This window comes from Schistocerca nitens, chromosome 1 (assembly GCF_023898315.1).
Source record: "Schistocerca nitens isolate TAMUIC-IGC-003100 chromosome 1, iqSchNite1.1, whole genome shotgun sequence".
NCBI lineage: Eukaryota > Metazoa > Arthropoda > Insecta > Orthoptera > Acrididae > Schistocerca > Schistocerca nitens.
Genome location: NC_064614.1, coordinates 1,056,901,779 through 1,056,914,747, shown reverse-complemented (window position 1 = coordinate 1,056,914,747; position 12,969 = coordinate 1,056,901,779). Strand labels below are relative to the sequence as shown.

The window sequence follows — 12,969 nt, the reverse complement described above, 5'->3', positions numbered from 1 at the left end:
GGGGCAGCCTACATGTCACTACTTACAATTTTCGAATTGCTTTTGGTTCAACTGTATGTACAAAAGTCTTGAAAAAAGCATCAATGTCATTCAAATTAGTTTATGACAACGAACATTTTTTCATTAGAAAATATTTTCAACAATAAATACATTCTATTGGCTGGAAAACCGTAAGTGTCTGCTTCAGCTGTGGTTAAACTCTATTTCTGTGAAAACTGCACATCATTTCAGAAGTATTTGGAGTTGTAGTTCATTCGTCTATCAGCAGGAGATACAAAACCAATATAAAACGAAACATGTTAGTTTTGAATTCAGTTCCCTAATGTTTCTAGGTTTAACCACTATGCATGTCGGATGACACTGCAGATTCTGCCTCCGCGCCATCTAGCGGGCCAACCATAGCGCCATCTGGTTTCCCCCTTCAAGCTAGAAGAGTTTAGTTCTTCGCAGTTTTTTTGTTTGATGCTTATTTCGTGAGATATTTGGCCTGGTCACAATCAATGGACCAGCCTGTAGATTGTAAAGTAGTAAATCAGTATTGCATGAATGGCTGGGAAACCCAGAAGGGAGTTTAATCTCCTTATTGGAAAATTTTTTCTGTATTATTCGCATCCGCAGGCACCTTTCCTTCATGAAGTACGAGAACTGTACGCGTAAGTCTATTTGTTAAGTGTAGGTGACCGTAAGGAGTATGTGTACAACGCAATGCCAAGTTCGTGTTGGAAATGAAGCGACGGTAAAGCGTGAAATCTGATGCCGGCACATAGCCTATTCCTCTCGAAGAGCACCGAGGGGGCCGTCAAGTTTAACTTCCTCATCCGACGGAAAGATCACCATTAACAGTATCGCATGCTCTTTCTTCATGAGACACTGCGGAGAAGTTTGACACTGAATCCAGGATATTGGCACAAAGACTGGTGATCAGAAACTTTACGCCACCAACTGTCCTCCTCTTACCAGCCAAATACTGGCAAGAAAATTTCATTCACCACCATTATTGTAACCGGCTTACCTCCGAACTGAGCACTACTGCACACGAGTGTCTTAGCGACCCCTGGCACGGAGGCAGGTTATTGTAGATAATCACATTTTTTTAAAGAAACCTGGGATTAATGCAGCATTTCCTGACAGGTAATGAATACATAGCACCGACCGGAAGGGTCTCAACATACTTCCGTTGCGCACTCCAGAAATTGCTCCTAGATCTGTCGATAACATGCTGCTTGGTCCCTTCCAGTGACAAATTTAACTTGTTGTGGAAACGAGCTACGTGATTACCGGGACACAAGGAAAGGTGCAACTGTCTGACTGCCTCGATCCATGGATTTCAGGTTGTCATGCGAAAAGAGCGCAATTTGAGTTTCCTATTACCGAACTTTTTGGAATACGTGCAGGTTGACATGGAGGAGGTCGTCGTGTTTGAGATGCGACAGGTAAGGAGTGTTAGGAGATTGCAACGAAAGCAAATAACACAATGAAGGCTTTCACGAACGGATGATATTGCTGCGAATAAACCTCTCGGGGTACAAGGTCGTGATCCACGAAATTTATCCGTTCCTAACGTGTCGTAAAGAACTGCGCTCGATATCTTCAGAGGCGTACCAATCGGCAAGATTCAACGAAGGAGCAACGCCTCTGAAGATGTTCAGCGCAAGTACTGGACGAAACGTTAGGAATAGAAGCGTTTCGTGGACCATGACCTTACACCCGAAAGGTTTACCAGCAGGAAAGCAAATTACAGCCTCGCACATTTCCTGTATTTCATAACTGGGATTCACAGTCATGTGAAATTTCTTGAAAGACATCATGTTCATAACAGTGGATGTTGAACTTTTTATTTCCACTGTTGCAATTTCGTCCTTAGGCCATTATCAAGTGCAGATGTTTTGGCTTAAAGTCAAAACATCTGCACTCGATGAAGGCCTAAGGCCGAAATTGCAACAGTGGAAATAAAAGGTTTAACAGTCACTGGCGTAAACATTGTGTTTGCCTGTATTTGTGATTGGGAGTGTCGTGCAGTAGGATTTTCCGCTGCTGAGCGCCGCCCATGCCGGCGCGCCTCACCTGTAGCTGTGGCAGGCCGAGTGGCTACGGCCGTGCTCGTCGCGGCCGCGAGCCTCGTACATCATGACGGCCAGCGGGCCGCCCTGGGTCTTCAGCTCCTGAGACACCCGCACGAACAGGTACGCCATCGTCGACAGCGGCAGCACGTACCTGCAACACGTGCGTACCGGCGTCCAGCATTACCCCTACAGTGAAAGGAAAAAAGCTCCAGGGTACCTGACGAGCCAGTAAAGTACAATGACTAGCGAAAACATTATGACCTGATTTATACCATGTTCACGCTGATTTGCATCGCAATACACCAGGGATTCGACGTCCTCGGTAGGTTTTTGACGTATGACGCACAAGACATCTACACTCCTGGAAATGGAAAAAAGAACACATTGACACCGGTGTGTCAGACCCACCATACTTGCTCCGGACACTGCGAGAGGGCTGTACAAGCAATGATCACACGCACGGCACAGCGGACACACCAGGAACCGCGGTGTTGGCCGTCGAATGGCGCTAGCTGCGCAGCATTTGTGCACCGCCGCCGTCAGTGTCAGCCAGTTTGCCGTGGCATACGGAGCTCCATCGCAGTCTTTAACACTGGTAGCATGCCGCGACAGTGTGGACGTGAACCGTATGTGCAGTTGACGGACTTTGAGCGAGGGCCTATAGTGGGCATGCGGGAGGCGTGAGGTCTCCACAGTACATCGATGTTGTCGCCAGTGGTCGGCGGAAGGTGCACGTGCCCGTCGACCTGGAACCGGACCGCAGCGACGCACGGATGCACGCCAAGACCGTAGGATCCTACGCAGTGCCGTAGGGGACCGCACCGCCACTTTCCAGCAAATTAGGGACACTGTTGCTCCTGGGGTATCGGCGAGGACCATTCGCAACCGTCTCCATGAAGCTGGGCTACGGTCTCGCACACCGTTAGGCCGTCTTCCGCTCACGCCCCAACATCGTGCAGCCGGCCTCCAGTGGTGTCGCGACAGGCGTGAATGGAGGGACGAATGGAGACGTGTCGTCTTCAGCGATGAGAGTCGCTTCTGCCTTGGTGCCAATGATGGTCGTATGCGTGTTTGGCGCCGTGCAGGTGAGCGCCACAATCAGGACTGCATACGACCGAGGCACACAGGGCCAACACCCGGCATCATGGTGTGGGGAGCGATCTCCTACACTGGCCGTACACCACTGGTGATCGTCGAGGGGACACTGAATAGTGCACGGTACATCCAAACCGTCATCGAACCCATCGTTCTACCATTCCTAGACCGGCAAGGGAACTTGCTGTTCCAACAGGACAATGCACGTCCGCATGTATCCCGTGCCACCCAACGTGCTCTAGAAGGTGTAAGTCAACTACCCTGGCCAGCAAGATCTCCGGATCTGTCCCCCATTGAGCATGTTTGTGACTGGATGAAGCGTCGTCTCACGCGGTCTGCACGTCCAGCACGAACGCTGGTCCAACTGAGGCGCCAGGTGGAAATGGCATGGCAAGCCGTTCCACAGGACTACATCCAGCATCTCTACGATCGTCTCCATGGGAGAATAGCAGCCTGCATTGCTGCGAAAGGTGGATATACACTGTACTAGTGCCGACATTGTGCATGCTCTGTTGCCTGTGTCTATGTGCCTGTGGTTCTGTCAGTGTGATCATGTGATGTATCTGACCCCAGGAATGTGTCAATAAAGTTTCCCCTTCCTGGGACAATGAATTCACGGTGTTCTTATTTCAATTTCCAGGAGTGTATTTATAGTTTACGCAGTTCCCCGTGAATTACACGACGATTTAGATTTATTTTTATTCTACCCTTGCGACACAAATAGTTATCCTGCTGTAAGATGTCGAGAAAGACATGAAGCATGAATAGATGCAAATGTTCTGTAATAACCATAATGATGTCCGCAGTTGTTATGGTGTCTTGTATTACTGCCGTAGGTCATATGCAAACGGAAGTGAGTTCCCTCCATACCATAATACTGCCCACACCGGCCTCCGCCTGTACCATGAGGCATCTTCTGAGCAGCCGTTCAGCTGTTTTCTGGCATTCGCGGACATGATTCTCTGTTCAGTGCAACAAGGAATGTTCTTCTTCCGACCAAGTGGCTCGTTTTCATTGATATGTGATCAAATCTCGATGTTTCCAGAATGAGGTTGTCACTCTGCAGCGGAGTGTGCGCTGATATGAAACTTCCTGGCAGATTAAAACTGTGTACTGGACCGACACTCGAACTCGGGACCTTTGCCTTTCGAGGGCAAGTGCTCTACCAACTGAGCTACCCAAGCACGACGCACGCCCCGTCCCCACAGCTTTACATCTGCCAGTACCTCGTCTCCTACCTTCCAAACTTAACAGAAGCTCTCCTACGAACCTTGCAGAATTAGCACTCCTTAAAGAAAGGATATTGCGGAGACATGGCCTAGCTACAACCTAGAGCACTTGCCAGCGAAAGGCAAAGGTCCCGAGTTCGAGTCTCGGTCCGGCACACAGTTTTAATCTGGCAGGAAGTTTCAAATCTCGGTGATCCCAAGCCCACTTTAATTGTGTATTGATGATGTCAGCCTTTCAATGCAGAGACCCATTTTCAACAATGAACACTGAACGGCGCGCTTTGAAGCACTGAAATGAAACTGAAATGTCGTGTGGCTAGGGCCTCCCGTCGGGTAGTACGGTCGCCTGGTGCAAGTCTTTTTAGTTGATGCCACTCCGGCGACTTGCGTATCGATAAGGATGACATTAATATAGAGACAACACAACACCCAGTTCCTGTCGGGTCGGCCACGGATCATCGCCTATGTTGCTTTGTGGGGCGGGCAACCCTCCGACCTCCATGCTGCATGATGAAGCATGGTCGTCTAACACCTTATCACCTACTCATGGTTTCTCGATCTTCAACCAGTTCTGTACATGGCAAGAAGGTGGTACACGAACAGCCAATATCTTCTCGTTCCCAGTATGCTCCTTTGGTGAAGTCTTTGATATACTTGGATTACCTCATTTCTGACCCTTATAGTACTCAAAGAATCTCCAATCAGCTCAGCTCAACTTATATACTTTCCTTGGAAGTTCACGTGACCACAGCGCCAGTATCTGGCAATCGATTTCGCAGTGAGTTGTGCTCATTGTTTTTTTCCGACTTGTGTACGTTCAGCTCAAGGACGGAGATGTGGAGCACATATGGGTAAAGCTCCAAACTATTGTATGATAACACTCCTAATGCCGAGTGAGGCATGAGAGATGAGAAACATCCGTCGACATTCAGCAGCCATGTAATACAATATCTACGAAATAATTAGAGAGGTCTTTTGAGTTTCTTGCTCTTGGTTCAAATGGCTCTGAGCACTATGGGACTCAACTGCTGTGGTCATTAGTCCCCTAGAACTTAGAGCTACTTAAACCTAACCCTAAGGACATCACAAACATCCATGCGCGAGGCAGGATTCGAACCTGCGACCGTAGCAGTCGCACGGTTCCGGACTGCGCGCCTAGAACCGCGAGACCACCGCGGCCGGCTCTTGCTCTTACTTTTACACTTTTTGCTGTGCGTGGATTGTACGTCCTAGAGTCCGGCTACCCTTCAAACAGCAATGGTATACCAACGGCCTAACCTTGAAGGGATTTCGACCATGCATGCTGCCTCGTAGGCCAACAGCCGGCTGAGCAAGTGCAGCGACAGGTTGATGGCCCCGAAGATCTGTTTGCCTTTGTGGGCCACCTGGGTATTTAGTATGACACAAAGCGACTCCGAGCATCTTTCATCGAATTCGAGGCCAGGCGCTGGCTGCACACTCAGTTCTTCAGTCAGTCTCTCGACAGGAATCCTCACCACATACAATCCCGTGCAGAAGCGGTCACCACTGACTGAGGGAGCCGCCAGTGTCGTCCTTCAGAATCATCATGACTTTCTCTCTTCATCATGAACTTGGTACCGGTTGTCTGCATTCACTAAGTCATTTCGTTCTGGTTGCAAGTGAACATTAACTTTGACTGTTTCGTCACTAAGGGCTTCCTCCTAAGTCCAAGCTTGTGTAATTCCAGATGATAATCACAAACTTTCGCAAACAATTATAGTGATTAACTTTTCTCCCAAGGAGATGCATGTCCTTTTCAACAACACTGTTCTAAATCGTTTACCTAGCCAGTGTTCTCAATGCGCCTCAACAGACGCAAGACTTAGAGCTTCTGCTTCGCCTTTTCTTCCATAAGTCAATATTGCTAATAATTGGTTTTTGTAATCAATCGCTGTCCTCCGAATTCCACACGGGATACACCGAATGATGACATTGATTTCTTCCATTTATATTTCCAATGAAATGAACGCACCTCGCTCTCAATCTATTGCTGTTCGTTGCACGGACGTTTACATTTATCTCGGGTGTAACTGTTTTTCTGATTTATATGCAACAACTAAACACATGATTATTATTAGATCGGTTTCTTATATCTAATGACCTCTTCGTAATTACACAGGAATGACGAAGTATAGTTTCACCAATTAGGATACAAGACACACAAAAACTTCAGTAGGAAAATGAATGGAAATGCTGGCTCCTTGGTTGTTCATTCAGTGTTGTAAATTACGAAAATGAAGGAGGGACAAGAGCAATAGTGACAGGAAGACCTTGTAAACTTACAAAAAGATATAGTTTTGAATGTGAATTCCAATTAGATAATAGGAAACGAAGAAAAGCAGCGGTAAGAAAAATATGTGGTCTGGGGAAAGGAATGAAAGCGGATTCAACCTGGTCGAGTTTTCCGGAGCGCACGATTGAAATACAGAAGAGGCTTGATTTTAAAAAAATGAATGGTAACTGTATCTGTGGAAAGTATGTGCGAAGTCATAAGACTTTATGTAACGTAATGGTAAGATAGGTGTTTAGAAGATTTCCAGAATAAGGCCTGGATTCTGTTCATAATTCATTGGTTAGGAATCCCAGACTGAGGATGAGGAATTGCTAGAAATATAGGAAATTGATGTGACTGGCCTTGGATAAGTTGCCACAAACAGGGTTTGCTGAAAGTTTAAAAGAGAACGTGAGGTAATTACTAACCAAAACAAGGAAAGGAACGCAGCAGGAGATGAATGGGACGCTTTGAGAGATGAATTAGTGAAGGCAACAGAGAAAATGGCAGCAAGGAGAAGCCTAGAAGAAATCCTTAGAAAACAAAGAAGATTATGTAGCAAGCTAAACACTAAATGGAATATGGGCGCCTAAATATTGATAGGAGGTACAGAGTGGAAAAGGCGGAATGGCTAAATAAGAATCACGCATCACTATATTACAGTTAGCCGTTAAAGGAAAGCTAAAGAAACATGTGGAGAAAAGAGTGTGTGAACATCAATACCTCAGATAATAATCCAGTAAAATGCTGAGAGCTTAAGATTGTGAAGGAAAGGACAGTTTATAGAAGAGCTATATAATGGAAAGAATCTTGATGACAGTTTTATGCAAAGAGAAGAGGAAGTGGATATAGGTGAGATGGATGGTTAATACTGCTAGAAGAATTTGACAAGGCTTCTGGAGTAAACCAACATTGGCAGAACCAACAATGACAATATTGTTCCATTTGATATTCTGAATGCGACCCTTCAAGCTCAACAAGAATTTAACAATTCCAATGGTAAACAATTTATGTGTTGAAAGGCGTATTACCGAATCACCAGTTTAACAAGTTACTGTTGGAAAATTGTGACATACATTATCTATGAAAAGATGGAATAACTGTCAGAATCGGAACTGGGAAAAAGTCAGTTGGGGTCCGAAGAAATTTAGTAGCACCCGAAGAAAATACTGATCTTAATGCTATTGGCTGAAGTAAGGAAAACCTACGATTATAGCAATTATAGATCTAGGGGAAGCATTTCACAATCTTGGCTGGAAACATTCTATAAAACCCTGAAATTATGGGGGATAAAATACACGGAACGAAGTTCGTACACAAGAAATCAAAATGCGTGTTAATGGGTCGAAAGAACGAGAAAGGAGCCAGGAGAGAGGAGGGAGACACTGTGTAGTTTCCTTGTTATCCAGTGCGCACATTGAGGAAGCAGTAAAGGAAACTAATGAAAAATTTGAAAAGGCCTAGTAAAGTTCAGGGAGAAGAGATAAAACGGATCGTTTGCTGATGACATTGAAATTCTGATACACGGAGAAAAAAAAAAAAAAAAAAAAAAAAAAAAAAAAAAAAAAAAAAAAAACCCTTCTAAGATCTATTGAACGGAATGCATAGAAAAGAGTTGATGAAATGAATATCGTCATAAACGAAACAAAGACAATGAAATTTAGTCGAATTAAATTAGGCGATGCAAGGGATTAGATTAAGAAATAAGACGCCAAACGTAGTTGAGTTTCGGCAGCGTGCATTTAATATTTTCTGCATTGCACTCATCGTCTGTTATTTTGCTGCCGAAATAGCAAAACGTATCGGTTTCTTTTAGTATCTCATTTTGTAATCGCTGTCCTCAGGGTCCTTTGATTTAATTCGACTACACTCTATTGCCCTTCGTTTACTGTCGTTGATATTCATCTTACAACCTGTTTTCAAGACACTATACGTTCCGATCAACTGTTGTTCGAAATACTTTTCCTTGTCTGATAGAATTTCAGTGCCATCAGGGAACATGGTAAGTTTTTATTTCTTCTACCTGGACTTTAATTCTCTTCATGAATTTCTACACAGCTAGACGAAGTACAGATTGAATTACTTCGGAGATAGGCTGCAATATTGTCTCACTTATCTACTATTGTTTACTTTTGACGTCCTTAGGTGCTTATAACTGCACTGTGTTTTCTGTACAAGTTGTGAATAACTTTTCCCTTGCTCCTTTTATTATCTTCTAGTTTCTCAATTTCAAAGAATGCAATAAAGTCAACATTGTCAAAAGCTGTCCCTAAACCTAAAAATACGATGAACTTAAATTTTGAATTTATGAAACCTATCTTCTGAGACTCGTCACTCACTGAGCATTGCCTCATGTTTTCATTTCTCCGTAACCCAAACAGATATTCCCTGGAATTAGCCTCTATCAGTTTTTCCATTCTTACGTAAGGAGTTAGTATCAGTATTTAGCAGCCATGACTTATTAGACTCATAGTTCGGTAATACACCTGCCAGCACCGGTATTTTTTGGAATTTCTATTGTTACATTATTCTACGAGTCAGAGGGTATTTCGCCAGTCTCATATATCTTATACACCAAATGGAATAGTTCTGTCATGGCTGGCCATTCAGCATCTTCTTCCCATTTCGGTTGTAAAACAGTGTCTTCAAATTCATTTCTCGTGAATACCCCTTCTAAGTATTCCTTCCACCTGATAACATCCTATTCTTTGCTTAAGACTGGCTTAATATCTAAGCTCTCGGTATACATACATTGCTTCTCTTTCCTCCGAAGTTCCTATCTGCGGCATTTATCTTTCCCACAGTCTTGCAGCTTACTACAACTTTCCATTTGTCCTATAACCATTCACTCTTTGTCAACTTGTATTTCTGTTAATCTCATTTCTTAGACATCTTTAGCCTATTTGTGCAGCCTGAAAACGAAGAAAAGGTACTAATTAAGCCCCCATAAGACATCGCCGTATCTTAGTTTTATAAACGTGCACAACATCGGTACGTATGTAAATCATTAGAGTCGTAGTTCTCTGGGGCAGGCAAAATGGCACCACAGTGGATTGGTTTTTTTCTTGTTTGGTGTTTTTATCAGACCTGGTGGGTTATATAAGGAGCGTAAACAGTGTAGTAGAATGACAGATCACTGTGAATGACACGAAGATGCAACGTAATCGTTTGAGACAGCATTATCAGGATCTGACAGAATTGAAATGGGTATCGTCGTGGGTCTCCGTTTGATCGGCTCTTAGTTTCGTCCAATATACTGCTTTTCTGGGGATTGGAAAGTAACAATTGCCCGATGGTGTAATCCACGAGAACGTGAGAGCAAGCATACTGTTTTCTAAGATTGTGGTCGACTGCGTCTGACAACAACGGAGGACTGCCGTACTGGGTGCCATCTGAGAAAAAGTGAGGGACTCCCGGCGACATTCTGTGTCGTCTCGCGCCATGGGTCGGAGACTACCAACTGTCTTACGAGGGGATTCTTGTTCTATGCCTGCCGCGTGGAGTGGCCGCGTGGTTAGAGGCGGCATGTCACTGATTGCGCAGCCCCTCCCGCCGGAGGTTCGCGTCCTACCTCGGGCATAGGTTGTTCTTAGCATAAGTTAGTTTAAGTAGTGTGTAAGTCTAGGGACCGATGACCTCGGCATTTGGTCCCATAGTAATTCCCACACATCTGAACATTTGTTCTAGGCCTAAACTCCGTTAACAACATAACATTAAGGGTTACGTTTGGAATGGTGCCATGACCGCTGAAGAACGTCCTCGCATTGTGATCAGCAGTAAATCATAGTTTTGCACTACCCGGATTACCATTATTGGCTAATACGTTCGCGACCCGGGTATTAGGTCCCGTTCTCCCAGTACTACCGGTGGGCATAGCGCTATCACTCCTGACGTCATGATATGCGGACCTATAGGGTATGACCTCAGACCACGGCTAGTAGTATTTGAAGGAACTCTGACGGCACCACGGTGAGTCAGTCTATCACTTCTAACGTCATGGTATGCGCAGCTATCGGGTATGACCTCAGATCACGGCTAGTAGTATTTGAGGGAGCTGTGACGGCGCCGCGGCGAGGCAGTGTCATTCTGTATGCTCTCGTTAACTCTCATATGATATCACTTTGATACATTTAATTTCGTCTCCTTCTCCTCTTCTGGGTAGTTCACCTTTATTCTCAGCCGGTGTCCCAGATGCATTTGCTGCAGTTGCATATTATCTCCTTTCGTCAATAAAATGCGCAATCTCACGTATTCTCCTACGATTTCAACTGAGCCTTGTCTTTTTCTGTTTGGTCCACATCTGTCTTCACTATTCTGTATGTCAAACCTATCCGATATTCCCCTATTGCATTTCTTTCGCATGTTTCTCAGTCGTTGCGTTATGCTTTCTTTAGAACTCTGAACAACCTCCGAATCTTCCAGTTTATGCAGCTCCTGTATTCTTTACTTCCTACCTTACTCCGCTTTAAATGCTTTTACTGCGTGACGATTATCGTAACAATTACAGTATTATTAAAAGAATCATCCATGGAAAAAAATACTGAATTTTACTTTTCTTCTACAAGGCAGTCCCCTTCCAGGTCATGGTACTTGGTCTAATGTATATTCAGTACTGTTATGCATTTCTGTTCTTCGATTTCCAAGTTGGACAGTTTGCAAAATATTCATTTATTTCTGACATAATCTTCTGGTTGCTGTCAAAATGTCTTTCACCTACCAGTTTCTTAGTGACAGAAATAAATGGCGACCAGAGGGTGCTAATCTGGTAGCTGTTTTCCAAATCTCAAAGCATCAAACGAGATGAATAATGTCCTTCAGCAGTAGGAATTGTCATATCTATTTGGTTCAGAGTACCTGAGTAGCATTACAAAGTTATTGTCTTACCCAATGTAACGTATTCATTAAGAAAATTACCTGTTATGTGCTAAAAATGTCATTCATTAGGTTCGGGATAGATGAAATAACTATCTTTCCTTTTGCAGTGCTTACATTTCTCATCAGAGTAACAGATTGCAGCGAAGGATAAAGTTGGAGTATTTCTAACATAGTCTGAATACTGCTCAGAAATTCTGTAGAATTTGTATTCAGCTTTCGGAATGACCTGTCCATCTTCAATAGTCTTTTGTCATTGATTGTTTGCGTAAAATGTAGCATGCTGTTTGTTCTTACATGCATCTGACGTCCATTACTTCCTACCTGTTTAATCGCCGCTCCTGCTGTACCATATGGCTCAGATTCTCGGATTCTTCTTCTGTGACGGTTGAGACTGGGCCATCCAGTAGAAAAGAAAGACCTTTGGACAAATTTTTGCTGACGACTAATTTGAAGAGGCGAATGATTTTAATTGGCAACTGGATTCCAATGTATCTATTTGAAATAAGCGTACTCAGCACGATTACTAAAAAACAAAAATTTGTCTACAGATTGCATTCGAACCACTCGAACCTAATACGCGACGACAAAACTTCATTGGTGTCGGCACTCTCTGAGTTTCTTTTCTCTTAAGATTCATAAATTTCTTATTCTTATGACTGAGAGAGTCTTAAAATATAAAGGAGATTCACCTATTCGCAGCTCTTTCATAATGTTCCATACGAGTGTACATTACTAATACACTACTTGAATTAACGCCGAATCTATCTGGGGCCTCTACGAGCCGCAGCTGTAAGTGTCAGTTGGGCGAAACGAGCTCGCGTGGCGTGAAACAAATTCGGAGCTGTTTGGAAGTTGGCTAAGCGGCGGCAGGTGAAGTTTCCGGAGGCGCGCAGCCTCGTCAGAGGCGAGTCCTTCCCGCTGGGCCGGAGTTGGGCCGCGCTATCGCTCCGCTGTTAAAACGTCTCGCGGGGTTCCGGCGGCCGTAAAGTCCCTCCCTGCTTGCGCTGCGTCCCCCTTCCATCGCCTTCTGGCCCAAATGGAACGAGCGTAGCGGGAAGAGCGCTGCGCAAGTGTGTTTGGGATACGGACCCAGTTAGGAGAAGCGAGTACTGCCTTACGGAATGCGACACTCCGGTGGTGGCACGCAAGTCAGTTCCAGAGCGACCTCCTTAGGTACAGACATTCTGTCTAGTAGCCAGTTGTTTATTCTTCGCGACAGCAAATTTTCTTTCTTTTCGTTGTAGTCTGTTGTGGTATATGTGCCAAAGGTACTAAATTTTCATTTACTGTTTTCTCTTTCTTCAATTTTATTTCATATCTTCACTAATTTTCTTTCTCTCTTCAGGCCAACTTACTTCTGTTTCCTCATCGCTGTTTCCATGGAACTGAATTTAAACTTTTTCCGTCTTAAAAA

At 44.4% G+C, this 12,969-nt stretch overlaps 1 protein-coding gene across 1 annotated transcript in view; it reads right to left on the bottom strand.

Moving 5' to 3' along the window:
• The window catches only part of LOC126225410 (prolactin-releasing peptide receptor-like), a 593,024-nt gene that overhangs the window by 113,457 nt on the left and 466,598 nt on the right, over nt 1–12,969 (bottom strand). The window contains exon 4 of the mRNA XM_049942212.1: nt 2,065–2,214. Within this exon, the coding sequence (XP_049798169.1) occupies nt 2,065–2,214 (150 nt within the window). The remainder of the gene's footprint in view (nt 1–2,064; nt 2,215–12,969) is intronic.